This window comes from Peromyscus leucopus, chromosome 4 (assembly GCF_004664715.2).
Source record: "Peromyscus leucopus breed LL Stock chromosome 4, UCI_PerLeu_2.1, whole genome shotgun sequence".
NCBI classification, from domain to species: Eukaryota; Metazoa; Chordata; class Mammalia; order Rodentia; family Cricetidae; genus Peromyscus; species Peromyscus leucopus.
The window spans coordinates 150511566-150537571 of NC_051066.1; the positions used below are offsets into that span (position 1 = coordinate 150511566).

General features: G+C 49.7%; 2 protein-coding genes across 5 annotated transcripts in view; one reads left to right on the plus strand and one right to left on the minus strand.

Moving 5' to 3' along the window:
* Ddx27 (DEAD-box helicase 27) lies at window positions 1-18621 on the plus strand. The gene is made up of 21 exons (XM_028868556.2): window positions 1-159; window positions 2359-2505; window positions 4827-4886; window positions 5071-5230; window positions 5742-5788; window positions 5895-5981; window positions 7185-7290; window positions 9052-9225; window positions 10632-10782; window positions 12038-12137; window positions 12240-12381; window positions 12652-12805; window positions 14221-14302; window positions 14389-14566; window positions 15691-15797; window positions 15902-16004; window positions 17308-17402; window positions 17479-17602; window positions 17783-17870; window positions 18284-18355; window positions 18472-18621. The coding sequence occupies exons 1-21, from the start codon at window positions 67-69 to the stop codon at window positions 18488-18490; spliced, it is 2289 nt and encodes a 762-aa protein (XP_028724389.1). The 5' UTR covers window positions 1-66; the 3' UTR covers window positions 18491-18621.
* A 1177-nt stretch (window positions 18622-19798) lies between these two features.
* The window catches only part of Znfx1 (zinc finger NFX1-type containing 1), a 49893-nt gene continuing 43685 nt past the window's right edge, over window positions 19799-26006 (minus strand). For all 4 annotated transcript variants that reach the window (XM_028868558.2, XM_028868561.2, XM_028868557.2 and 1 more), the window contains exons 12-14: window positions 24825-24935; window positions 24458-24553; window positions 19799-23186 (exon numbers count right to left, since the gene is read on the minus strand). In XM_028868558.2, coding sequence (XP_028724391.1) covers window positions 20745-23186; window positions 24458-24553; window positions 24825-24935 — 2649 coding nt within the window. In that variant the 3' untranslated portion in view covers window positions 19799-20744. The remainder of the gene's footprint in view (window positions 23187-24457; window positions 24554-24824; window positions 24936-26006) is intronic.

Genomic DNA, 26006 nt, shown 5'->3' on the forward strand with positions numbered 1-26006 from the left:
GAGCCCGGAAGAGGCGGATTGGGTCGGCGCGCCGCACTCTCTTCCGGAAGTGGCAGCTTCCTCAGCATGCTGGCCGAGCTGGGTTTCATCGGGACCATCGGCGAAGATGACGAGGTGCCGGTGGAGCCCGAGTCGGACTCCGGAGACGACCAAGAAGAGGTGGGAGCCGGCGGCCGGGAGCGGCGGGGGAAGGAGTGGTGGGCGGAACGTGCTGCGGGCCCCAGGCCCCCCTCAGCGTGCAGAGGTGCCCCAAGCCGTTTCGCCCAGGCTGTGCAGAGTCGACCTCCGCAGGCGAAGTCGGTCTTGCTTCCTGCCCGGTCGGGAACAACATGCTCCCTTCTATCCGCCAAGTCCCCCGGGCATAGCCGTGGCGTTGGGCCGTGGGGATGTAACCTTGAGCAAGTGGTTGTAGGGCAAGTGGCGAGAAACAAACAAACCAAGAACCGCGTGCCTCACACTGGCATCTACCTACCTGACATGGCCCTTCGGATGGCCCACGGCCTCTGCAGTCGAATTCCGAGAAAGCTAAACTCTCAGGCTCCAGTCTTTGCATCTCAGGATGGAGCAGTGAGGTTGTTTTGGACGGTTTGTCCTCCCCCATCTGGTGGCCTTCAGGCCAGCTTAGGAGTCTGTCCAAGGCTTCTCCGACCATCCACGCTCTTCTTTGTTCCTCCCACTGCCGAGTCACACCTGGACACCGGCGACCCTCACAGACTTCGTTTCCAGTTTGTCCCGTCCCCTTCTAGTAGCGTTCTCACCTAGCAGCAGAGTGGTCTTCTTCCCATGATGCAGTCCCGTTGGAAGTGCTCCTTGCTCCCAACCCTGCAGCTGCTTTCCTGGGGCTTTCAGAGTGGGTCAGGCTCTGCCCTTTACACCACTTGACTCTCACAGCCCTTGCCATTCATCGACTGTCCACTGTCCCCGTGTAGTGTGGTTTGTGTCCATGCTTGAAGGTGTATATGCACCTGCAGGTGCAGTGTATGTGTGTGGGTACGTGTACAGTTGGCAGGCCAAAGGTTCGTGAACACCAAGTGTCATTCCTCAGGAGCTGTCCACCGTATTTCTGGAGACAGTTCTCTTACCAGAACTGAGCGCACTGGCTAGGCTAGGCTAGGCTGGCCAGTCAGCTCCTGGAGATCTGTCTGTTTCTGACTTCCCAGAGGTTTTGGAGACATGGTTTCTCTTTATAGCCAGAGCTGTCCTGGTACTCACTTTGTAGACCAAACTGGCCTCAAACTCAGAGATCCACCTGCCTCTGCTGGGATTAAATGTGTGCACCACCACTGCCCGGCCAGATGATGACTCTATATCTTTAGCGCCTAGTGTGGAGCCTTGTGTATATTAGGTACTCAATAGTTATACCTTTTTTTCGGCTTTAGTGAGGTATATTAATGTAATTTTGTATTACTACAAAATTAAGTATAATTAAGGTATACAATGTGATGATTTGATATGTGTATATTGTTATTGTTATCTACTAATATAAATATTATTGAGATGGGGTCTCCCTGCACAGCCCTGCCTGTCCATTATGTAGACCAGGCTGGCTTCAAACTCACAGATCCACCTGCCTCTGCCTCTGAGTGCTAGGATTAAAAGTGTGTGCCATCATGCCCAGCCTCATGTATATATTATGAAGTTAATCTTTTTTTGTTTTTCTTTCTGGCAGTACTGGGAATTGAACTTGAGGCCTCACTCATGCTAGGCAAATGCTCTCTCACTGCACTACAGTCCCCAGCTCATGTATCTTAGTTAGGTTTCTGTTGCTGTGATAAAACGCCATAGCCAAAAGCAGTTTGGGAAGGAAATGGTTTATTTCAGCTAATAGTTCTACATCACAGTCCATCATGATAGGAAGTCAGGGCAGGAGTTCAAGGCAGGAACCTGGAATCAGGCACTGAAGCAGAAGCTATGGAGGAATGCTTACTGGCTTGCTCAGCCTGCTTCCTTGCATAAATCAGGACCACCTGCCCAGGGGTGGCACCTCCCATGGTGGGCTGGACCCACCCAGATCAATCATTAATTGTTGGACAGACTTTTTGGAGTGAAGCTTGTTAGGTGCTTGATCAGATTTTCTATGGACTTACTCACTTGTGGCCGTTGTAGACTGCTGACTTCCCACTGACAGGTGTGTTACACAGGACAGCTGTAGGCTGGCACGTCCGTGCTGTCTGTCCATATTTGCCTTATGTGTTTCTTTTGTATTCTGTGTGCTGATTTGAACCCAGGGCCTCTTACACGCTAGGCAGGCTCTCCCCACTGGTCCATGCTTCCAGCTGTGGGTTTCTCCTACTAGGCCTCCTCCCTTCCCTCTTCCTGTTCATCTCAGCCTGTCTCTTTCACCTCTCCTCCTCGCAGGGACCCATTGTGCTGGGCCGGAAGCAGAAAGCTCTGCAGAAGAACCGCAGTGCTGATTTCAACCCTGACTTCGTTTTCATTGAGAAGGAGGGCATGTATGATGACCGCTGGGCCATGGCTGATGTCATGAGCCAGCTCAAGAAGAAGGTGAGGCTAATGGGGACACAGTTAAGGCTGGGCAGGAAGTGGGTATTAGGACAAACCCTTATCTGTCTCATGGCCCTTTACCTTTATTTTTTTATTTTATTTATTTATTTATTTTGGTTTTTTGAGACAGGGTTTCTCTGTGTAGCTTTGCGCCTTTGCTGGATCTCGCTCTGTAGACCAGGCTGGCCACGAACTCACAAAGATCCGTCTGCCTCTGCTTCCTGAGTGCCACCACCGCCCACCTTACCTTTATTTTATATTCTGCAGCTTTGGGAACCATTTGAGAATGGGTTATGTAGGTCTGATGGGGTAGGGAGAGGAGGCTACAAGTACCCCACAGCCCTCATGAATTACCAGTTGTGGAAAGCACTGTAAAATGTTCTTATTGTAGATCATAGTGAGAAATACATTAATTTGCCTACAGCTGACATTTAGAATATCAGAGATATAGTATTCCAGTTAGTGAGGTAGTAAGGGCACTTGTAACCTGATGACCTAACTAACCCTGATCCCTGGAACCCACATGGCAGAAGGGGGAACTGGGTCCCACTGGTTGTCTTCTGACCTCCACATGCTCTCTGTGGCTCTTATCTGCCATACCTGCTTCAATAAATAAGTAAATGTATTTTTTTCTTTATTTATTAAATGCCCATACCTAGGCATGGTGGCACATGCTGTAACACTAGCTAGCACAACAGAGTTTGAAGTGTACATGTAAATGCACCACATGCATGCAGTGCCCATGGAGTCTAGAAGAGAGTGTCAGATCCCCTAGAACTGGAGTTAGAGATGTTTGTGAGCTGCCCTGCGGGTGCTGGGAATGGAACCCAGGTCCTCCATAAGGGCAGCTGTATTCTTAACTGAGCTGAACTATCTCTCTAACACCAAGCTTTATTTTATTCTTTTTTTTTTTTTTTTTTTTTTTTTGTGTGTGTGTGTGTGTGTGTGTGTATCTATCTGCTAGGTGTGTACAGGTTCCCACGGAGGTTAGAATAGGGAGCTGGGCCAGGGTGGTGGTGGCTCATGACTTTAATCTCAGCACTCAGGAGGCAGAGGCAGGTGGATCTCTATGAGTTCGAGGCCAGCCTGGCCTACAGAGTGAGTTCCAGGACAGCCAGGGCTGTTGCACAGAGAAACCCTGTCTCAAAAAACCAAAAAGAAAACAGAAAAAAAAGGATAGGGAGCTGGATCCTTTGAAACTGGAGTTAAAGATGTCTGTGGGTGGCCCAGAGTCTGAGAAACTCAGGCCCTATAATGTGAGCAGTGAGTGATCTTAACTGCTGAGCCATCTCTCCAGCCTCTAAAACAGAGTCTTAAAAAAAAAAAAAAAAAAAAAAAAAAAAAAAAAGGTTTTGTATTGATTCTTAGTAACCCAGCTTTTTTTTTTTTTTTTTTTAATTAATTATTTGTTTTGGTTTTTGGAGACAGGGTTCTTTGTGTAGCCTTGACTATCCTTTTATTTTTATTTATTTATTTATTTTTTTTCCCCGAGACAGGGTTTCTCTTGTGTAGCTTTGCGCCTTTCCTGGAACTCACTTGGTAGCCCAGGCTGGCCTCGAACTCACAGAGATCCGCCTGCCTCTGCCTCCCGAGTGCTGGGATTAAAGGTGTGCGCCACCACCGCCCGGCTATTTTTATTTTTTTTTAAGAAACTATTTGATACCTTTTTTTTTTTTTTCCGAGATAGGGTTTCTCTGTGTAGTTTTGGTGTCTGGATCTTGCTCTGTAGACCAGGCTGGCCTCGAACTCACAGAGGTCCTCCTGGCTCTGCCTCCCGAGTGCTGGGATTTAAGGCATGCGCCACTGCTGCCCAGCATTTTTTTTTTTTAACTTTTTTTTTTTTTAAATGTTTATATGCATGTAATGTGTTTGGATCAAATCCTCTTTTGGTTGTCAGTAGTATGCAGATTGATTAAATTTTCTAAAATTAGGGGTTGGGGATTTAGCTCAGTGGTAGAGCGCTTGCTCTGGGTTCGGTACTCAGTTCTGAAAAAAAATTTTTTTTCTAAAATTAGATAAGCCTAAGGTAGGGTTGTCTAATAGCCTGACAGTCTTAGGTAGGGCGCCACTACATTCCAGGTTTGCCTGGAACTCACTAGGTAGCCAAGGCTGGCTTTGATTTCATGACCTCTTGCCTCAGTCTCCCAAATGCTAGGTTACAGGTGTAACAGGCACCAAAACTACACAGAGACACCCTATCTCGGTGCCTACCTTAGACAAGCCTTTTCTATGCTAACATTTGAGGCCTGACCCTGTGACATGCCTGGGTGGTGTGCTTTCTGCATCTACATTTCTTTTTCCTGTCTGGATTTTCTCTGCAGAGGGCAGCCACTACCCTGGATGAGAAGATTGATAAAGTGCGGAGGAGAAGGAAAGCAGAGGTGAGGAGGGAGCCCAGCTGTGCAGTTGGAGGTCTGGGCAGTGTCTTTTGGCCTCACTGTCTGGGTGGTCATCACTCCTCGATGCCCAGCGGCCACACAGCCTCTTCTGGCTGTTGAGCTGAGTATGGCTTCTCTTAGGTTCTGAGTCCTGGTATTTGTAGTCACCCCTACTTTATTTTCCTAGGATAAGGAAGCCAAGTCTGGGAAGGTGGAGGAGAAAGAAGACAGGGCAAGCTGTGACCTGAAGGGACAGGAGGATCTGGGAGGGAATGAGGCAGACTCCAAGGACGAAGACTCTGAAACTGACTACTCCTCTGGGGATGAGGAGGTCCTCACCAAAGCAGGTAGACCGAGCTAAACTTTGGAAGCGACAGGAAACGGATGGGATACACCCGTTTGGCTGTGTAGGAGCTCTGCTGTCTCCCGCAGTGCTGGGTGCCCTACCTGCGGTTCTCTTTACTTCCCACTGTGTCAGGTGCTAGTTCTCTGCAGGTAGCTGCTGCTTTCCTCATCCCCAGCTCCATGCAGTGTCAGTTCCTCTACAGCTCACCGTCTCGGGGTGACTGAGTTGCATTGGGCTCACCCAGGTAGTGGGGGTTCAGTGAGTATTTTGATAGAATTCAGTGACATGTCAGTGTTGTGTTGAGAGCCTACCGTCCACATTGTACTTCCCAGGCTGGGGGCCTGTCTGTATTCAAAGGAGTAGTTTTGCTATGTGACCACACAGTGTCCTTATCTGTGAAAGAAGGATGGGAGAGTGCCTTCCTGGACACTGTGGACAACACTGAGGACATGGGAAACAGAGGCAGGTGCTGGGTGAGGAAGGCCATGCTCACTACTCTGTTTTTTCCATAGACACACTCAAAGTGAAGGAGAAGAAGAAGAAGAAGAAGAAGGGCCAGGTGAGCCTGGGTGTGCGGTCACTGGGCAGCTCACTTTCACACCCTGAAAGGTCACGTAGGCTTGGGTTGCTTTGCTGAGTTCTCTCTGTTGTCTAATCTGGTGCAGGAAGCAGGAGGATTCTTTGAAGATGCGTCTGAGTATGACAAAAGCCTCTCCTTCCAGGACATGAATCTGTCTCGGCCCCTCCTGAAGGTAGTAGCTTTGGCAATGGGGGTTGATTTTTTTTGATTGATTTAATTCTCTGTGTGGCCATGTGCTCAAGTGAAACATGTGCATGTTCATGTGCTGGTGCCTGTGAAAGCAAGAAGAGGGCATTGGATTCCCTGGAGCTGGAGTGAGAGGTGATGTGAGCTGCTGTGGGTGCTAGGAATCAAATTCAGGTCTTCGGCAAGAGCAGCAAGTGCTCTTATTGTCCAGCCATCTCTCCATCCCATTCATTTTAGACATAGTCTATAGTCTCATAGTCCAGGCTTGCTATGAACCTGCTGTGTAGCTGAGGTAGGTCTTGAACTCCTGATCTTTCTGCCTTCATCTCCCAAGGGCTGGGATGCAGGTGTGCATCTGCACTGTAGCTGACAAGGGTTGATTCCTGCAGTAGTCCCCATCTAGTCTCCTTGCATTCCTCTTTGACCCCCTTAGCATGCTCTTGTCTGCACGGCTGCCGGAGAGCCCTCTTGAGCAGACCCCACCAGCTCTCAAGGCTCCCACTTTCACTTACATTGACTTACAGGCTTCTTTCTCTTCTCCTTTTGAGGACAGTTTTCTCCTTTGCATTTCTGTTTCCTCTCCTTTAAAGATTCTTCTTCCAGAAGTCTGTTGGGGTGCTCCTTCACTTCATCAGGTTCAGTGAGTCCCTCTCCGACATCCCTGTTGTGACTTGCACCTTCCTCATGGTTGTCTCCAGCTCCTATTTGGCTGCATTTATTTATCTCTATAGAATGGGCATTTGTCTTTTGATGTGTTTTTTTCTGCGGGTCCCCAAAGCAAGGCTTTTCTTTTCTTTTTTCTTTTTCTTTCTTTCTTGTTTTTCTTTTCTTTTTTTTTTTTTTTTTTTTTTTTTTTTTTTTTTTTTTGGTTTTTCAAGACAGGGTTTCTCTGTGTAGCTTTGTGCCTTTCCTGGAACTCGCTTTGGAGACCAGGCTGGCTTCGAACTCACAGAGATCCACCTGCCTCTGCCTCCCAAATGCTGGGGTTAAAGGCGTGCGCCACCACCGCCCGGCTACAAGGCTTTTCTTTTTGTCTTCTGCTGTCCTGGGTGCAGCTGGTGCCTTAGGCTCTGGAGGGAAGGCACTCAAGAAGTTGAGTGTCCCTGTAAGGCTTGTTGCAGTTACCTGGTTGTTTGCTGTGCCTCCCTCCCTGTCCATCTGCCTGTCTGACCATAACTTCTCTCCTCAGGCCATTACAGCCATGGGCTTCAAGCAGCCCACCCCGATCCAGAAGGCATGCATCCCTGTGGGCCTGCTGGGAAAAGACATCTGCGCCTGTGCAGCCACTGGGACAGGTGAAAGGGTAGGCGGGACAGAAGCCAGAACACACTGGGGCTCTAGGTTGCTAAATACACTTGGCTTTTTAAAGATTTATTTTATTTTATGTACATGAGTGTTTTGCTTGCATATATGTACATGTACCATGTGTGCGGGCATGTGGAGGCCAGAAGAGGGTGTTGTATACCCTATAATTGGAGTTATAGACTGTAAACCACCATATGGGTGCCACATGGGTGCTGTGAACCCAACCCGGGTCCTCTGCAGGAGCAGCGAATTCTCTTAACCACTGAGCCCTCTGTGCAGCCCCTCCCTCCACTTGCCTTTTGGAACTATAGAGGAAGTTTATAAAGCCAGATATGTGGTCTGTTCCTCTAATTCCAGAACTGAGACAGAAAGCCTGTCTCAAAAAAAACAAAAACAAAAAACTAGAATAAAGTCTGTATTCATTTGCTCTGTGTAATAGCTCTGGCTGTCCTAGAACTTAATCTGTAGATCAGGCTGACCTCAAACTCAGGAATCCTCCTGCCTCTGCCTCCCAAGTGCTGGTATTAAAGGTGTGTATCACCATTGCCATTGGTTTTTGTTGTTGTTAAAAAATAATTTTATTTTCAGCTGGGTGGTGGTGGTGCACGCCTTTAATCCCAGCACTGGGGAGGCAGAGGCAAGTGCATCTATGTGATTTGGAGCCCAGCCTGGTCTACAAAGCTGAGTTCCAGGACAGCCAGAGTTGTTACCCAGAGAAACCCAGTCTTGAAAAGCCAAAAGAGAGAGAGAGATTTTATTTTTCATTATGTATCTGTGTGTGGGTATATGTTCATGTGGGTGCAGGTGCCCACAGAACCCAGAAGAGGGTGACAGGCCCCCTGAAGCTAGAGTTCTCCAGGCAGTTGGGAGCTGCCCTGCATGGGTGCTGGGAACTGCACTTCTAGAAAGCAGCAATCACTTTTAACCGAGCCCAGCTCCTCCACTGCTGATTTTAGCGGCCTCTAAAGCTATGGGGATGCCAGTTCGTCTTCACAGACTCACTATAGAACGCTGAACTTTGGAACTGGGGAGATGGTCAGAAGTCAAGAGCACTGGCTACTTTTGTAGAGGACCATAGTTTGGTTCCCAGCACCCATTTGGCAGCTTAATAACCATCTGACTGCAGTTCCAGGGGATCAGACACCTGATCTCTAATGGCCTCCATGGGCACCAGGCATACACACATACAGGTAAAATACTCATACACATTTAAAATATAAAAATAAGTAAGTCTTGGTGCTGGAGAGAGAGCTTAGTCGTTAAGAGCACTGGCTGTTCTTCCAGGGGACCTGGGTTCAATTCTCAACCCCCACATGCCAGTTCATGGCTGTCTCTAACTCCAGTTCCAGAAGATTCAATGCCCCTGTTTGGTCTCTGTGGGCACACACATGTAGCATGCATTCACAGACATGCACATACTTGTAAGTAAACAAACAAATCTCTGAAAATAATAAATAACTAAGGCTCCAAGAATGTTGAGCTTTGTTTCTGGCATCCACTGGTGTTGGGTTGTGGGATGGATGACTCGAGTCCTCTGGAGAGCACCCAGCCTCGTGACTGCTGGACTGGCTCTCCAGCCCAGTTATTAGTAAATTCCTAAGTTTACGTTGACATTGTGTGACAGCAGGAAAGCATTTCCATGCATAAGGTGCATGTTTCCATAGGCAGAGGTCTGGGTTCCTGGATTCTGCTGGAACTCAAGCATGGAAGGTCTGAACCTGCTCTCTGCTCTCCTGCTTTCCTCCCTCCAGGCAAGACGGCGGCCTTTGCATTGCCTGTCTTGGAGCGTCTGATCTACAAGCCCCGCCAGGCTGCAGTCACTCGAGTGCTGGTGCTGGTTCCTACCAGAGAGCTGGGCATCCAGGTGCACTCTGTCACCAAGCAGCTGGCCCAGTTCTGCAGCATCACTACCTGCCTGGCTGTGGGTAAGTGAGGCCCACCAGCCTTTGGGAAATAGAATGCTTCATCCCACCCCCAGGTGTCAGGAAAAGACCTTTCTGTTGATTGGATCCATCTAAAAATCAGCTGACATATTTTCATAGTGGATATAGAGGCAGGGGAATACATTTCATTAAGACTTAGCTCTTTTTTATTTTGTTTTATATTTTTCATTCTGTAGCCCAGGTTGGCCTCAAACACAGCAATCCTCCTGCCTTACCTTCCTGCTACTAAGTGAGGTTACAGGTGTGAGCCACCGTATTTGGCAGGACTCAACCTCTTTAATTTGTGGTGCTGGGGATTGAATCTAGGGTCTTTTGCATGATAACGTATCCCTGAACTGCACCCCTACTCAGAAAACTTAACCTTGGCTGGAAAGCTGAGCTAGTGGTTCAAATCACTTGCTATTCTAAAAAAGGACCTGGGTTTCAGTTCCCAACATCCACATGGTAAATCACAACTGTCTGTAACTTTAAGTTCCAAGGGATCTGACATTTTCTTCTGATCTCTGTGGGCATCAGCACCAGGCGTGCACGTGGGGTACATAACACATGCATGCAAAAGATTTCATGCACATAATAAGATGAAACAGATCTTTAAAAACAAGCCTCTGATGTGTGACGCACGCCTTTAATCCCAGCACTCGAGAGGCAGAGGCAGGTGGATCTTTGTGAGTTGGAGGCTAGCCTGGTCTAGAGAGGGAGTTCCAGGACAGCCAAGACTGAACAGTGAGACTCTGTCCACAAACCCAAAGAAGACTTAACCTTAAGAAAGAAAATTCAGGGTTGGGGATGGAGTTCCATGGTAAAGGGCTTGTGTAGTTCCTGCCAGTCTCTGGGTTCCATAGTAACATGCAAACAGTATTTTCCATAAAATCTTGGGTACTCCTAGTACTTGGGAGGATGAGGTGGGGTCATTGCCAGCCTAGGCTACAGAGTGAGAGAGACCCTGTCTCAAACTATGAAAAGAAAGATGAGGCTTCAGCCTTTTTCTTGAATCAGTTCAGGGTAGGATTTCTGCTTATTGTGAATGACAGTGTTTGGGGCGGATGTCCCCGGTGAGGTTCTAATGCTGTGTAGTCTCTTTTTCCTTCTGTATGTAGTTGGAAGTCAGGGATGGTCTCGGTATTCATGTACAGGGACATCATCACTTTGTACAGCTGTTTCTCAGACCTTGAATAGCTTCAGTCATTCAATTCTGAAGTCCTGTTTTGATGTTTGCCCTCAGCCCAAATGTAATGAATGCATCTGTCTTGAAGCTCATTGAGAAATCATATAGCTAAGGTCTCAGACTGTCTTGTTCCCTGTGTGTGTTCTATATTTGGCCTGAGTTCCAGGCAGGTGGCACTGATGAGTGACTGACCAGGCCATCCACTGGGGTCTGCTCCCTGCAGGGGGTCTGGACGTGAAGTCTCAGGAAGCTGCTCTTCGGGCAGCACCAGACATCCTTATTGCCACACCTGGCCGGCTCATTGATCACCTCCACAACTGCCCTTCCTTCCATCTGAGCAGCATTGAAGTGCTCATTCTGGATGAGGCTGACAGGTATGCCTGAGGGCCAGGGCCTGGGAATCCTGCACTGTTACCCTGTGGTAGTCTCTAAAGCTCTTGGTCACTGGTGTGTAACACCAGTTAACAGTTGACACTGGATCTCTGTCCAGATTTAGGTCGGGTTTCCCTGGGTATACATGTGTGCTCTTTCCCTCTCCTCTTTCTTCCCTCTGGAGTGAGCTGTTTAAGAGGTAGGAAAGGTCATTCAGGAATAGTGCTACATGCCTGTAATCCCAACACTTGGAAGGCTGGGAGACTGAGGCAGGAAGATTACCAAGAGTTTGAGCCAAGCTCAGCATACATAGCAATTTCCAGACCAGCCTGGATACAGAGTGAGACCTTGTCTCAAAAGAAGGTCAAATAATATGAGGCATACCATTTTCCCGAGGGTTGAGAACGTGACAGATCCTTAGAACCAATCCTTTCCGTGTCTGTCCATGGGAATAAGAAAGGTGTCCATCTCATGCATGACTCTGCAGAGAGTAATGCAGGCAGGGCCATCTTCAGGACTGCTCCCTCCATGCTTCTGCCCTCCACACTTGCCCCCCTCCCACCCCACACCCTCCTTTGCTTGCTGTCTCATACATATCCCAGTTGGACCTCTGATGGAGGTCAGTTGGGAGGATGGTTCACCCTCATTGGATCCTGGAAGAACTGAGCAGCATCTCACATGTGCCTCTTCTCAGCTCAGCTAATGGCAGTCCAGGCCTTCAGTTGTTCATCTCCGTGTTTCATGTCTGTGGTGCACCCATTGGTAAACCCTGGTAGCACCTACCGTGGGGCTCTTTCTCTGCACAGCACCATCTCCTTAACCTCGTCAAGTTTCTCTGAGCCCTTATCCAGCAGCCTTGTCCCAGGGATGGCTTATCAGTCCAGACACCAGGACACAACAAATGCAGAGCAAGGCTGTGAGGAGATAGTCTAGATGGAGACTAAAGACGTACGACCACCAGAAGCATTTGGGAGAGCAGTGGAGGTCTGCTCTTGTCCATGCACTCAGATGTTTGACATTGTGGTTATGTAGGTGCAGGCTACTGTCCATCACGAGTATATGCTAGGACACTGGGGATAAGCTGTCATGATCTCAGCGCCTTGCAGAGTATAAGGGTGGAGTCTTTGAGACTCAGAGATAATTTAGGGTGAGATAACAGTGATCATAGGGTAAACAGGAGTCGCAATACAGCCTTGGCCGGTGTGATCTCATGACCCTCACTCTTGACAGAAGAGCATGTCTCTCCCCTTCTTCCAGAATGCTGGATGAATATTTTGAGGAGCAGATGAAGGAGATTATCCGAATGTGTTCCCACCACCGCCAGACCATGCTCTTCTCAGCCACCATGACAGATGAGGTGGGTGTGCCTAGTGGCCTGCAGAGGATGCCAGCTGGGAAAGCCTTCTTTCTGTGTTTTCCAACTCTCTGAGCTGAGCAGCTCTGACCCTGTACTTGGCAGGTCAAAGATCTGGCTTCAGTCTCCTTAAAGAACCCTGTGCGGATATTTGTCAACAGCAACACCGATGTAGCTCCCTTCCTTCGGCAAGAGTTCATACGGATCCGGCCTAACAGGGAAGGGGACCGGGAAGCCATTGTGGCAGGTGAAGGCCTAGGGCAGGACTGGACAGGGTGGGCATCTGCAGTCAAGCTCTTGCTTTTGACCCCTGGCCACCTCCATCCATTCTCCCCTAACTCAAACAGTGGCATTGCTTATCACCCAGCCCACATCACCTCTTCTGGAGGCCAGCTGTCCCGCTGCCTCCCATTTCCCCACTCCATGATGTTGACCACCTTAGGGAGTTGGCTTCTCCATCATTGCCTTGGCTTGTGAGGCCCAGTCTGCCCATGCTGGCTCACTTTTCTCCCTTCAGCTCTACTGATGAGAACCTTCACCGACCATGTGATGCTGTTCACCCAGACCAAGAAGCAGGCCCACCGCATGCACATTCTGCTGGGGCTGCTGGGGCTGCAGGTGGGCGAGCTCCACGGCAACTTGTCACAGACACAGCGGCTGGAGGCCCTCCGGTAGGTAATACTCAGGGTGCTACCCTCCTGGGCAGGCTGCGGGGAGCTCCTTGTGAAGGGACTGGGACTCCGGGGGTTGTGTTAGAGCAGCAGCAGGGGACACAGAACAGTCCAGTGCCCACTTTAAACACTTGAGCTAAACCAGTGTCTGCAACTCCTGTGGTCCCAGCTTCTTGGAGACTGAGGTGGAAATCACTGATGTCTCAGAAAACATTTAGTTTTAACCGGTGCACGTAAGGTTGAGTGTAGTTAGAACTTGCCTGACCTCTGAGCAGGTCGCCGATTGCTTTCCTGTGGATCGGCAGCAGGAAACACATGGTCTGTGTGTGGCTTTCACAGAGCAGCTCACAAGTCACTTGATTCCAACCCACACTCGGGCAGCAGTCACTTCCTGAGCATCAGTGCTGCACAGGCTGCAGCGTCCCCGTGGGTTTGTCATTAGTCCTCGCAGAGCAGAGCAGAGCTGCAGGAACGGGCCTTCAGAACACCCTCACGCCTGCCCGTTCGTTCGTCACAGGCTGAGAGGTGTGTGTGAAGCCAGGAAGCTCCACCCACTGAGGCTGTGGCCTCTGCTTCGTGCTGTAGTCTAGATAGACTGTTCCTGAACTTGAATGTCACAGGAATTGCTGCTGCCTGAGACAGTATACACCTGATTTGATGTGCTCAGGTGATGCTGGTTAAGGCTGAATGTAGGGGGACGTATTGAACTGTGTGCCCATGGGCTGGGGCGTGGCTCTGGTAGAAGGCTTGCACAAGTCCCAGTGTTACATGCCCAGCTGTTTCTCGTAAATTAAAATGTGAGCACAGTATGATGAGCCGCCCCCTGTGCTTGGACTCCGAGAAGGATTCATGGCGAATTTATGTATGTGTTTGTATATTTTTGGGTTTTTGGAAACAGGGTTTCTCTGTGTAGCTCTGGCTGTCACTCTGCAGACCAGGCTGGCCTTGAACTCAGATATCCTCCTGCCTCTGCCTTACGAGCGCTAGGATTAAAGGTATATACCACTGCCCTGCCAACTTTATTTATTTTTGTTTTTGGCTTTTCGAGTCAAGGTTTCTCTGTGTAATAGTCCTAGCTGTCCTGGAACTCACTCTGTAGCCCAGGCTGGCCTCCAACTCACAGAGATCCCCTTGCCTCTGCCCCTGAGTGCTGGGATTAAAGGCGTGTGCCATCACTGCCTGTCCAACTTTTATTTTTTTTTTTGTTTCTTTTTATTTATTTGTGCTTGTATGTGTGCACATGTGGAGGTCAGAGGACAACATGTAGGAATCAATTCTCTCCTTCCACCACGTGGGTCCCAGGGATTGAACTTACTTCCTCAGGCTTAGTAACACATACCTTTACCTGCTGAGCCATTTCACGGTCTTGGGCTGAGGTAGCTTATTGAACATCTCTGTGGCTCTTTCTATTCTAGGCGCTTTAAGGATGAACAGATTGACATCCTGGTGGCCACAGATGTGGCAGCCCGTGGGCTTGACATTGAAGGAGTGAAAACGGTGAGTGAGTCTTGTGTCGCTTGCTGTGGGGGAGTCCTTGTGCCTCCCTGTGCCTGCCCACTGTACCTCACTGTGCTTCCCTCCAGGTGATCAACTTCACCATGCCCAACACTGTCAAACACTATGTGCACCGGGTGGGGCGGACTGCACGTGCTGGCAGGGCTGGGCGCTCGGTCTCTCTGGTGGGAGAAGAGGAGCGGAAGATGCTGAAGGAGATTGTGAAGGCTGCCAAGGCCCCAGTGAAGGCGCGGATCATTCCCCAGGGTGAGCAGCACAGGGTGCTGGGCTCAGGCAGGATGAAGCCAAGAGCTCTGCTGCCTCCTGAGTACCCTGGACAGGCCCCTCCCCTTCCTGGGTGTCAGGCTGTGCACCAAAGGATGATGATAGAATGCTGAATGTGGGGTCCAGCTCATCAGAACTTCTTAGAAGTGAAGAGAGGTCTCTGTCTCATCAACCCCCCTTCCTATTGGTGGGCAAGGAGGGGAGGTTGGCACTCATTCTTTTGGCTCCTTCCTTTTGTTCTGTTAGTATAGGTATTTCTTCATTCCTCCTTATTTTTACCCCAATACTAGAGATGGAACCTAGGGCCTTGTATATGCTCAGCAAGTACTCTACCACTGAGCTTTATTCCCAGACCTTGTTTTATTTTGAGACCAGGTCTCTTCAGTTGTTCAGGCCGGCCTTGAACTGGTTCTGTTGATCGAGTTGGCCTTATTTATTTACTAATTTAATTTCCTTTTTCTTTTCTGAGACTTGATCTCTCTGTGTAAACCAGATTGGCCTCAAACTCACAGAAGTCCACCTGCCTCTGCCTCCTGGGTGCTAGGATTAAAGGTTTGCACCACCCACCATGCCTGGCTTTGGCTTATCTGTTTAATGTTGCAAAGCTGAGTCTGCTTGTTGGAATCAGTGATAATAAAATAAGCTCTGTAATCAAAGAGCTCATCACTGTTCATATTGGGACATAGCCTTCAGCGTCTTCTATCTATAGATGCCCTTTTTTTCTGGTTTCTTTTTCATTTGTTTTGAGGTTCTATTTATTTTTTATGTGTATGGGTGGTCCGTCTGCATGAATGTCCAGGTAACACATGTGGGTTCTGGAGATCTGAACTTGTGTCTTCATCCTTGTGAGGCATCTCCCCAACCCTTGTTTGTTTGCTTTTGAGATGAGTTCTGGCTCTGTTGTGCTCAGGCTGGCCCCAGACTCCTGGGCCCAAGCAGGTCTCTGTCTCCTGAGTAAGCAGGGATATAGGCCAGCGTCACAGGCTCTGTTCTTAGTGGGAGATCTTCAGCAAGGAAGTTCTGTGTCAGGAAGTAGGCGTCTGCGCCACTTCCACTAGCCGCCGAGTTGTCCCCCTCAGTTTTATTCTCTATTCGTTTCCTGTAAGATGTTATCCTCAAATTCCGGGACAAGATTGAGAAAATGGAAAAAGATGTGTATGCAGTGCTGCAGCTGGAGGCAGAGGAAAAGGAGCTGCAGCAGTCAGAAGCCCAGGTGAGGCTGTGTGGCCATCTCCCCACCCCTGCTGCCCAGGGACAGCTGCATGCTCACCTGGCAGGGGCTGCTGCAGCTCCACCAGTGTCTTTGACACCCCACAGATCGACACGGCAAAGCGGCTCTTGGGGAAGGGGAAGGAGACGGCAGAGCAGGAGCCTGAGAGGAGCTGGTTCCAGACCAAAGAAGAGAGGAAGAAGGAGAAGAGTAAGTCCTCAACATTGGTGGGAAATGCTTGCCACGCAAATGTGAGGACCTGGGTCTCTAGACCCTGCCTCCCAGCTTGAAAAATTAAAGTGACAGCATGCTCCTTAGTCATCTGAGTAATTATAATTACCTTCTCCCTGTTAAGGGATAGTGAAAGTTCTTCCAGTTTTTGCCATGGGGATGCCATGAGAAACTTTGAACATGTGCCCCTAATTTAAGTAAGCATTTTGCTTTGTAGGATAAACTCCTGAAGGTGGAGAAGAAATACGCACATTTCTGATTCTAGTGGTGATTTTAGAGTTATTTCCCACATAGACTGCCAGCAGTTTCAGAAATCCTGCATTGTTTGATGGGACAGGCAGGAAGGGTGACTGTGTTAGACTTCTGGGTCAGTGGGGCTGGGATGATCAGTGGAAGGTGTTGAGGACTGGGTTAAACCTGTCTTCATCCTTTGTAGCAGGAGTCAAGAGACCGTGAGCACCTTCACTGTAGTGAGCAGCCGGGCCTTGGTGAAGTGCAGATGATCAGCAGTGTGGGGGGGACAGAACCTCAGCTGTCGCTCTCCAAGTGTCATGTGTCATCCACTTGGTTTAGTTTTTGAGACAGGGTCTCATTGGCCTGAACTCAGCAAATAGGCTAGTCTGGCTAGCCAGTAATCCCTAGTCTCTCCCATCCCAGTGCTGGGATTATAAATGGGTTACCAGTACACCCACTTTTTTTTTTTTTAATCTTTCTTTTTTCTTAAATGGGTTCTAGGTGCTTGAGTTTATCTTTAATCTCTGTGTAGATGATTGTAGATGGATCTCTGTGAGTTTGAAGCCAGCCTACTTTACATAGTGAGTTCCAGGCAAGCTATGGCTACATACAGCCTGTGTCAAAAAGCTAGTTTTAAAAAAAGTTGGTTCTAGGTATCAAATTCAGGTCCTTACTCTCTTAAAAATGTCTTTATTCTGTTAGTTTCATTGTGTATTAGTATATTTGGATCATATCCTCCTCTGCTGTCCCCTCCCCCTCCACACTGAGCCTCTTTCCAGCAAGTCCCCTCCTGCTTTGAAGTCTGCTTTTCAAGGCTGCTAATTTCATTGGGTCACTGGCAAGAGCATGGGTAGGCCTAGGCCCTTGAGCAGGGGCAGCTTGCCAGCAGCTGCCCCACTGAAGAATGGCTTCCCCTCTCCCTAGCCCCTCATTCTTACCTGATAAGCACTTTTCTAAGTGAGCCGTCAGTCCCCCAGTTACTTTTCATCTTAAGTTTTAAAGACAGAAAGAAATAGCCCCTGAACCCCACGCTCTGTTCTCACTCCAGTTGCCAAGGCTCTGCAGGAGTTTGACTTGGCCTTAAGAGGAAAGAAGAAAAGAAAGAAGTTTATGAAGGATGCCAAGAAAAAGGGGGAGATGACGGTGAGTGGCCTCCCTCTGGAGTGAGGTCCCGTGGAGCACTGCTCTGTCCTGTGCTTATCGCTCACTCTGCCCCCAGGCAGAGGAGAGGTCCCAGTTTGAAATCCTCAAGGCTCAGATGTTCGCAGAGCGGCTGGCCAAGAGGAACCGCAGAACCAAGCGAGCACGGGCAATGCCCGAGGATGAGCCTGCAGCAGGCCCTGGTAAGAGGCGGGGAGTCCACTCAGTATCCGCACCATGGCAGGAGGAGTTGGCGGGGATGGCAGTGGCCAACTTTGGAGGAAGTGGGATGTACCAGTATATATGGCCTTCCACTGGCTTTGGAATCCTCAAGTAGAGCTTCAAGGGACTTAGCAGCCTCCGACCCATTTTTCTCTGTGCAGCCAAGAAGCAAAAGCAGCAGAAGAAGTCTGTGTTTGATGAAGAACTCACCAACACGAGCAAGAAGGCCCTGAAACAGTATCGAGCTGGGTAGGCTTTTAAGTGCTCCTTGGCCCTTGGTGTGTTATAAAGTGAGGTGTCTGCATCCTTGCCCGCTCCCAGCTCTTACCTAGAGCTTCCTAATGCTGTGACTCGGGGTGCTTCTCTGTCCCCAGACCTGATGTGCAAAAGCAGGAGAGGTGTCTCTGTTCCTTAAGTCCCCCCTGATCTAGACATCTCAGTCTAGGCTGGTGGAGAAGCCTCTTCCCGCTGATCTATGAAGCTGGTGGCTGGCTTCCAGAAATGCGCATTGTTTTGTAGAAGCCCACGGGAGCCTGGATCCCAGGCCCGGAAACTCACCTGGCTGCCCGCTTCCACCTCTGCTACCCTCTGTGAAGCTGAGATGGAATGGGTGTCACTCACATGCCCCACAGCCTGCCCATCTCACATTTCATCTCTTACAGCCCTTCCTTTGAAGAGAGGAAACAGTTAGGTCTGTCCCGCCAGAGAAGAGGGAACTTCAAATCTAAGTCCAGGTGATGTTGTACTTTGGAGGGCAGAGGTGGTGCCCGTGGGGCTGAAGAAGCAAGCTGTATTGGAAGAAAGCTTTGCTTCTTCCTAATGGCTTTAATTTTGTTGATTTTCTTAATAGGTATAAGAGAAAGAAGTAACCCAGTGGCGTAAAGAAGTTGAATGGGCCAATTTTATATCCCTTCCCTGTGGGAAGTTACCCTGTCTTGGTCTGTTTTTTTTCCATTTGTAAAACAACTATAATAAGAGAAAAAATCTTAAATAAGCCTGCTATTTGTGTGTGTGTGTTTTTTAAAGCTGTTGGGTGAGGTTTTTTTTTTTTTTTTTAATATTTTTTAAAATATTTATTTATTATGTATACAGTGTTCTGTCTGCACATATCCCTGCAGGCCAGAAGAGGGCACCAGATCTCATTACAATTTTTTTTTTTTTAAATTTATTATTTTATACAGTATTCTGAATAGTTGTGAACCACCATGTGGGTGCTGGGAATTGAACTCAGGACCTTTGGAAGAGCAGCCAGTGCTCTTAACCTCTGAGCCATCTCTCCAGCCCCTGGGTGAGTTTCTATCTAGAAGCTGTTTCTTAGTGTCTCATCCATGACTTTTTGAAGTTTTGAGCAAGTATCTCACTGTAGCCCAGGCTAGCTTGGAACCTACTATTTAGACCTCAAACTTGTAGCTCTCTAGATTGCTTGATTACAGGTATATGCTGCTCTGCCTGGATGTGGCTCCCTTCCTGATAAGCATTCTTATGACATATCAAACACAAGAAGTCCATTTTGAGTTCGGACTCCTTCCCCTCAGTTTAGAAAAGAACAGTTCTCCGGCCACACATACTCTGGACTTAAAAGTCTGTTCAGAACCACTGAGCTCACTCACTCACACTTGCCAACATAGGGTTCTGTTTAGAAAATCAAGGCTCACCTGGTGCTGGGCTGTAGTTCAGACGAGACTGTGCCTTTGGCAGAAAGATCCCATGTTAAGAGCCAGGTGCGGGGGACAAGTGAGAAGGCTCAGCCAGTGAAGGCAAGGCTGGTGAGCTGAGCTCCATCCTGGGGACCCACACAGTAGAAAGCCAACTCCTTCCAGCTCTCCTCTGACCTCCACACGTGCACCCAACCACAAGCCATATAGAAATGTGTTCTAAAGAGCCAAGTGCAGACCTCTGTTAGCAATATGCATGGATATGTAGTTTCTCTCAGGGAACTCATGAGACATTTGCTGTAGGCCGACCAATGTCTTACCATGGGTCAGATTTGGCTCACCAACTAAATGATCCCCACTACAAAAAAAACGATGCATGCCTCACCATAGACAGTACCCTACCCACAATTCTCTGGCCACCCAAGTTGCTACTGAAAGTTAGGAAGACAGATGGGGTGGTAGTGGAACCTAAGTGAGTGAAGCCCTAGGTTCATCAGTTACCAATACAGTAAAAACCCAAAGGTTTTTCTCAATCGGTGTTTTTATTAATTGGCTTTATGGGCTAAAGTGCATAGTAAAGACAACAAAAGGAAATGCATACATAAGAAAGGGGTTTTTCTGGCCAACATTAGAAAGGACCTGAGATGCCTAAATCTGTTCTAAGGAACACTGGACAGGGATGCAGATGCAGGCCATGGGCCTGGGGCCAGGGCCTGCAGAAGCTGCTGGGATGCTAACCCTGCCCAGGCCAAGGCTGAAAGGGAGGGTGCCCGGATGAAGACTTCCAAAAGGTGCTGCAGACACTGAATGTGCAGACAGCACCACCACTGAACCTCCCCTACAGAGGTCGAGACACACCCCTCCCCCAACCTCCACCCCTGCTCTTTGAGTACAAGTTTCAGGAGGGTGTGGGGGTCACTCAGCCTGTGCCTGCTGTGGAAGCCCCACCCCCACCCCACTGGGGATGGTGACTGTGTAACTGGATCAAAAGGAGTTGGTGAGTGTCTGTCACAGGCCTCCACCTCCAGGAGAGCGGGAGCCTGAGGAGTAGGGGCCAGGATTCTGTGCTCCTTGGGTAAGTGGTTCCTAAAGCTCTGGGCCGCTGTTACTACAATGGAAGTTAGTCCGCACGTTAAGGCCTGACCATGACAAGCAGTGCACCCTGGGAGCATGCAGAAGTGCTGACCATGCCAGGATCCAGTTACCCTAAGAGCCCCGCGGGGGTGGAGGCCAGATGCTCCCAGGAGTCCCACTTGATAAAGGAGAGGAGGTGAGAAGTGTGGGCTCTGCTCAGTGCTGGAGGTAAAGTGCTTACTCTAGCGCAGGGGTACATCTAGAATCACATGGGCAAACCTTAAACATGGATCCTTAAACAAGAGTGAAGACTAAAGGACACAAACTGCTTCCTCCCTAGGGAGCCAACCCTGGCTCTGAGGTTGCAGGGCAAAAGGCCTTGGGGTGCCATCTTCTACATCAGCCCGTGGATCTCCTCAAAGTTCATCAGGTTGTTGGCTGTGTCTGACCAGGCAGGGTGCTGGGCTCCATCCATCTCCGGGGCTAGCTGGTTGCTCCTCTCCAGAGTATGATTCTCGCCACCAATTACCTCCTGGCACTCAGGACAGGTGCCCCTCTGCATGGCTCCCCCACACTCAGTGATCACATAGATGTGGCCGTTGGGGCACTTGAACCAATGGCCACGAGGAACACCCAAGGCTGCGACAATCTGTACCCGTTCTTCCTCTGAGATGCCCAGGCCAGAGCAGGGAAGGGTGGTTTTCAGAGCATCCATCTTTTTCTGCACCAGCTGTTCATCTTCCTGCGTGAACTTACATGTTTTTTCAAGAATATTCCGGATGCTGGCGACCTCTTCTGCTACACTGCCTTTCACCTTCTCCTCTGCCATCTTGCAGCGCATCAGGAGGGTCACCAGATAGGTGAGCCTCTGGATTTCACTCTGGAGGTCGCTCAGTTCCTGGCTACTGAAGCTCAGGCGCTTCCTGGCCAGCCACTCATGGACCTGGTCAAGTCGAGTCCTCACTTTCTGACGTTCTAAGTAATGCACCTTTTCCAGGGACCCCTCCAGGTTGGCCAAGTGGTCATAGAAGGTGATGGAATTTTCCACAAGGCCCAGGTCCTTCACTGATAGGTTTTCCTGGGCCAGCTTTTCTGTGAGCATCAGGAATTCTTCAGGACGCAGCTGTTGGAAGAGAGTCTTGCTCTCCAGCAGGGCCATAAGTTGTTCCTGGCTGGCTGCAATCTCCCCTGCAGAGCCCTGGATCTTTTCCTTGACGACTTCTATCTCTTCCAGTCGCTGTTTGATGCTGGTTCCATACCTCAGGTTTTTTCGGATGGGTACCTGGCAGATGGGGCAGACCTTCAACTTGATGGCAACTTCATCATCCTTCTGCTCATTCATGTAGCGGTCCAAGGCTTGCACCTCGAAGATGTGACTGCAGTCTTCCAGCTGTACAAAGCGGGCATCAGGCTCATCTTCAAAGCCAAAAAAGATCTGGGTGACCTCATCCAGTTGGCAGACACGGCACTTCTTGGGACATGGCTCCCCACACAGACCAATGCAAGGGTGACCGCAAGCCAGCAGCTTAGTACAAGGCACGTAGCACGGGGGCCGGTTGCAGGGCTCGGAGCAGAGTCTGGTGCACTCGTAATGCTGGCAGCGCCAGACACAGGGCTCCACGCAGGGGCTGCACAGCTCCCCACACTTCTTCTTGCACTGGCTGTGGACACAGCGGTTCTGACATGTCCGCTGGCAGGGTGGGCACTCACCAATGCAGGGCTCCTGGCACTTATGTGAGCAGATAAGCAGGCGCTTGCAGGGCTGCTGACAGCGCTCATGGAAGCGCCCTTCAAAGCAACTGTGACAGGAGCCTGGGCAGGGATGGCCACAGTCTAGGATGGTGCCACACTTGGTGCTGCACTTGACGGTCAGACCGTGTTTCAGATCTTCCACATGGCCACACTTCACCTGTTGACTGTGCCCGCACCTCAGTTTTACAGTGACCTTTTCTGGACATAGCCGCACACAATCCTCCCCACACAGGTAGCTGCATCTGTGGCCACATCTTAGTACCTTGGGGCAAGGCTCCTGGCAGCAAAAATCTGACTCTGGCATTGAACACGGAACCATCTGTTTGTGACCACACCGAAGAATGACTTTGGGCACTTTGACCTGACAAGACTGACACTCCTGGAAGCAAACAAGTGGGCACCGGTGCCCATCTGGGCAGATGACTTTCTGGCATGGCTTCATGCACTGGAACTCCTTGTGGGAGGAGTCATACGGGTGGCAGGCACGTGTGCACACATGCCCGCAGGCCAACCGGAACTCACAGGGCAGGCTGCAGCCTCCTTCTGGCACTTGCTGGAAGTCAGAAGCTTTGGATACAAGGGTGTGGGTTTCAGGGTGGTTCTGGCAGCAGAGGCGGAGGGCTGGGCCTATTTGGTGGTTCTCTCGAAGGGTGTGAATGATCTTGCTCCACAAGGGCACCTTGGCAAGCATCTGCATGTTCCCAATGCAGTACATCCCTTTTTTGGCCCGGGACAAGGCTACGCAGATGCGGTTGGAGATCTGGAGGAAGCCCACCTTGCCCTCTTGGTTGCTCCGCACTAGAGAGAGGAGGATGATGTCGTTCTCTTCCCCTTGGTACTTGTCCACCACATGGACCTTGATGCCAGCAAATGTCTTGACAGGCATGAGTTTGCGCAAGCAGAAGAGCTGCCCTGTGTAAGTGGTGAGGATGGTGATCTGGGAGGGCAGGTACTCCTGGCACAGTAAGTACTGGCACAGCTCCACCACAAAGTGTGCCTCGTGCTGGTTCTGGTGGCTTTTGCCTTCTTGGATCTCCTGTTCGGGAAAGTTGTGCTCCACAAAGAAAAGGTTGGAGGAGACCCCCTAAAAAGCAAGGCGACAGACAGATGTCAGAGACGCCCTTGTGGCAGGCACACTTGCCCTTTCCTTCAGCACTGGGACTGAACCCAGAGCCTCACACATATAAGCTGGTGCTGTACCTCTGAGCTACACCAAGCTCTTGGCTCTTCTTCTTGTCTTATGTCACTGACCACTGACCCCCAGGAAGAGACTGCTTTTGTACCCCCACCTCACAGCCTGCTGAAGTTGGTCACGTGCTTAATCTAGGCACGGAGCTAGAGAATAATTAAGCCTATTTTGGTTTTCCAAGTATCCAATCACCTGCCATGGCCGAGGCAACAGACAGTAGCTGTGATGAAGAAGAAGCTGACGTGCTGACTGCCACACAGGCCCCTCCACACAGCTGGAGACAGGTGGGAGTTGCCATTCTTACTGCACAGAACACCATGACACCTGCATCTCTTGCCTCACTTGCCCAAGTTCACATAGCTACCAAGTGTCAGAACTGATTTAAACAGGTCAAGATCCCGTTTCTGTCCTATTCCTCCCTAAGGCTCAGCAGTCCTTAACTGGCTCTGCTTCTCCTTCTCTTTACAGATTAGATCGTGTGTGTGTGTGTGTGTGTGTGTGTGTGTGTGTGTGTATCGTATATATAGTTTCATTTTTTTTCAAGACAGGGTTTCTCTGTGTAACAGTTCTGACTGTCTTGGAACTTGCTTTGGAGACCAGGCTGGCTTAAACTCAAGAGATCCGCCTACCTCTGCCTCCTGAGTGCTGGGATTAAAAACATGCACCACCACTGCCCAACTCAGATTCTAATTTTATTTTTAATTTTGTGTGTGTGTCTCCATATGTGGGTATGTGCACCTGAGTGTGGGTGCCCATGAAGATCAGAAGATGCAGAGAGGCCCAGAGATGATCAGTGTTGGAGCCCCTGGAACTGGAGTTAGAGGCTGTGAGGTCCCCAGTGTGGGTGCTGGGAACTGAACTTGAGTCCTCTGCAAAAGCAGTACACATTTTTTTTTTTTTTAAATTACACAAAGTCTCTTTATTATATAGCTCTTTGCTGTTCTGGAACTCATTATGTAGGCAAGGCTGGCCTCAAAGTCACAGAGATCCACCTGCCTCTGTCTTCTAAGTGCTAGGATTAAAGGTGAGCTCCACCATGCTGGCTGCAGTGCACGCTCTAAGCACTGAGCCATCTCTCCAGCCCCTCTACTACTTTCAAAAGCCTTTATTTCTTCCCAAGGAAAGGAAACTTCCTAAGCTGCTGACACCAGGTAGGACAGACTGACCTTAATCTGCTCATACTTGAGAACAGAGGGATGGTTCTCCAGATCCTGGTAAATGTGGGGGGTCAAAAGACGGGCAATTTCAGGACGCATGCGGTGCTGAAACAACAGGTGTCATTAGCAACAAGAGCAAGACAAAGGGCAGCTTCTCTGGAGGTGCAGTACCAGCAGGAAACCTACAGAGCAGTTACTGAAGAGCAACTGGGAGGAAGGGTGATGCAAGCGGCTAGGTCCCGCAGAGCAGGCCTGGCAGTGGTTCAAACAGTGCTTCTGATGGGCTGTTTCAGGTAAGCCAGCTCTAACTGCTGGCAGGTGGCACACACCCAGGAACTTTCTAGATGTCTGTAGCAACACAAACCCCATAGCTCACCTGGTGATTCAGACGGACGAAGGGGATGTTCACTTTTACCAGCCGCTCAAACAGGGACACCTCAAGGTTGAAGTTCTTGGCCAGATCATACACGTTAGCACTGGGGCGCAGCTGGGGAGAGAAACATGGCTGAGAGTTGTCTGCTGGGACACACTGATCACCCCGCAGCGTGCAATTCCAGCACCTGCTGTCGAAAGGCGGTGTACTAGTCTAGGTGCTGACAGGTTAAGGATTAATAGAGTACTGTGAAGACCCCAAGATGATGTAATGGAGAGCCCAGGGGTGGGAATTCTTTAGGCCTCTGAACAGTGACATCTGAGTTGACAACAGCATGGAGGAAGCTGCCAGTCATTCATTCATTTGAAAAGAAAGCCATGAAAGGGGACAGGAAGGACAGTGAATGGGAGCCCTGAGACTGGGGTGAGCCAGAGCCAGACAGAGCCCACTCTCGTTTTGAGATGGTCTTGCTGTGTAGCAGCTCCTAGGTCAGCTATAGTTGAGCATGTCCTATAATCCCATATTTGGAAGTTGGAGGCAAGGGTCGGGAGAATAAAGCCATCCTCAGCTACCAATCGAATTCAAGGCTAGCCTGGGCTACATGAGACCATCTCAAAACCAAAGAAGCTTGATTTTTGACATCAAGAGCAGTGGGAAGCCCCTGAGGGCTTTAAGAGTGCCATGCTCTCATTGCCTGGGATTTGGAGGTTTTGGTTCTTCTGAGGCAGGCGTGTGAGTATGTAGCACCAGCTGGCCATGCCTGGCTAATTTACTTTTTGGGTTTTTTTTTTAAATTCACTTTGGTTCTTTTTAAGGAGACAGACCAGCAGGTAGCAAAAATGGAAGTAAAAGACTAAAGAGCTCTCTATGCAGTTGTCCATGGTGAGGGCTGGAGAGATGGCTCTGTGGTTAGAACACTGGCTGCTCTTACAGAGGATCCAAATTCACGTCCCAGCACCCATGCATCAGCTCACAACTGACTGTAGCTGCAGTCTAGCACCCTCTTCTGGCCTCCACAGGCACTGCAGGTGTGTGGTGCACTGACACATGCAGGCACAAACAAAGCATCCACCACACACTTGAAAACACTGTTTACGGCCGGGCGTTGGTGGCGCACGCCTTTAATCCCAGCACTTGGGAGGCAGAGCCAGGCGGATCTCTGTGAGTTCGAGGCCAGCCTGGGCT

Coding starts and splice junctions, on each gene's coding strand:
- Ddx27 (XM_028868556.2), top strand. CDS start 67: ATGCTGGCCGAGCTGGGTTTCATCGGGACCATCGGCGAAGATGACGAG. Junction 12,138..12,239: donor CAGCCACCATGACAGATGAG/GTGGGTGTGCCT, acceptor TGTACTTGGCAG/GTCAAAGATCTGGCTTCAGT. Junction 17,403..17,478: donor AGAAAAAGGGGGAGATGACG/GTGAGTGGCCTC, acceptor CTCTGCCCCCAG/GCAGAGGAGAGGTCCCAGTT.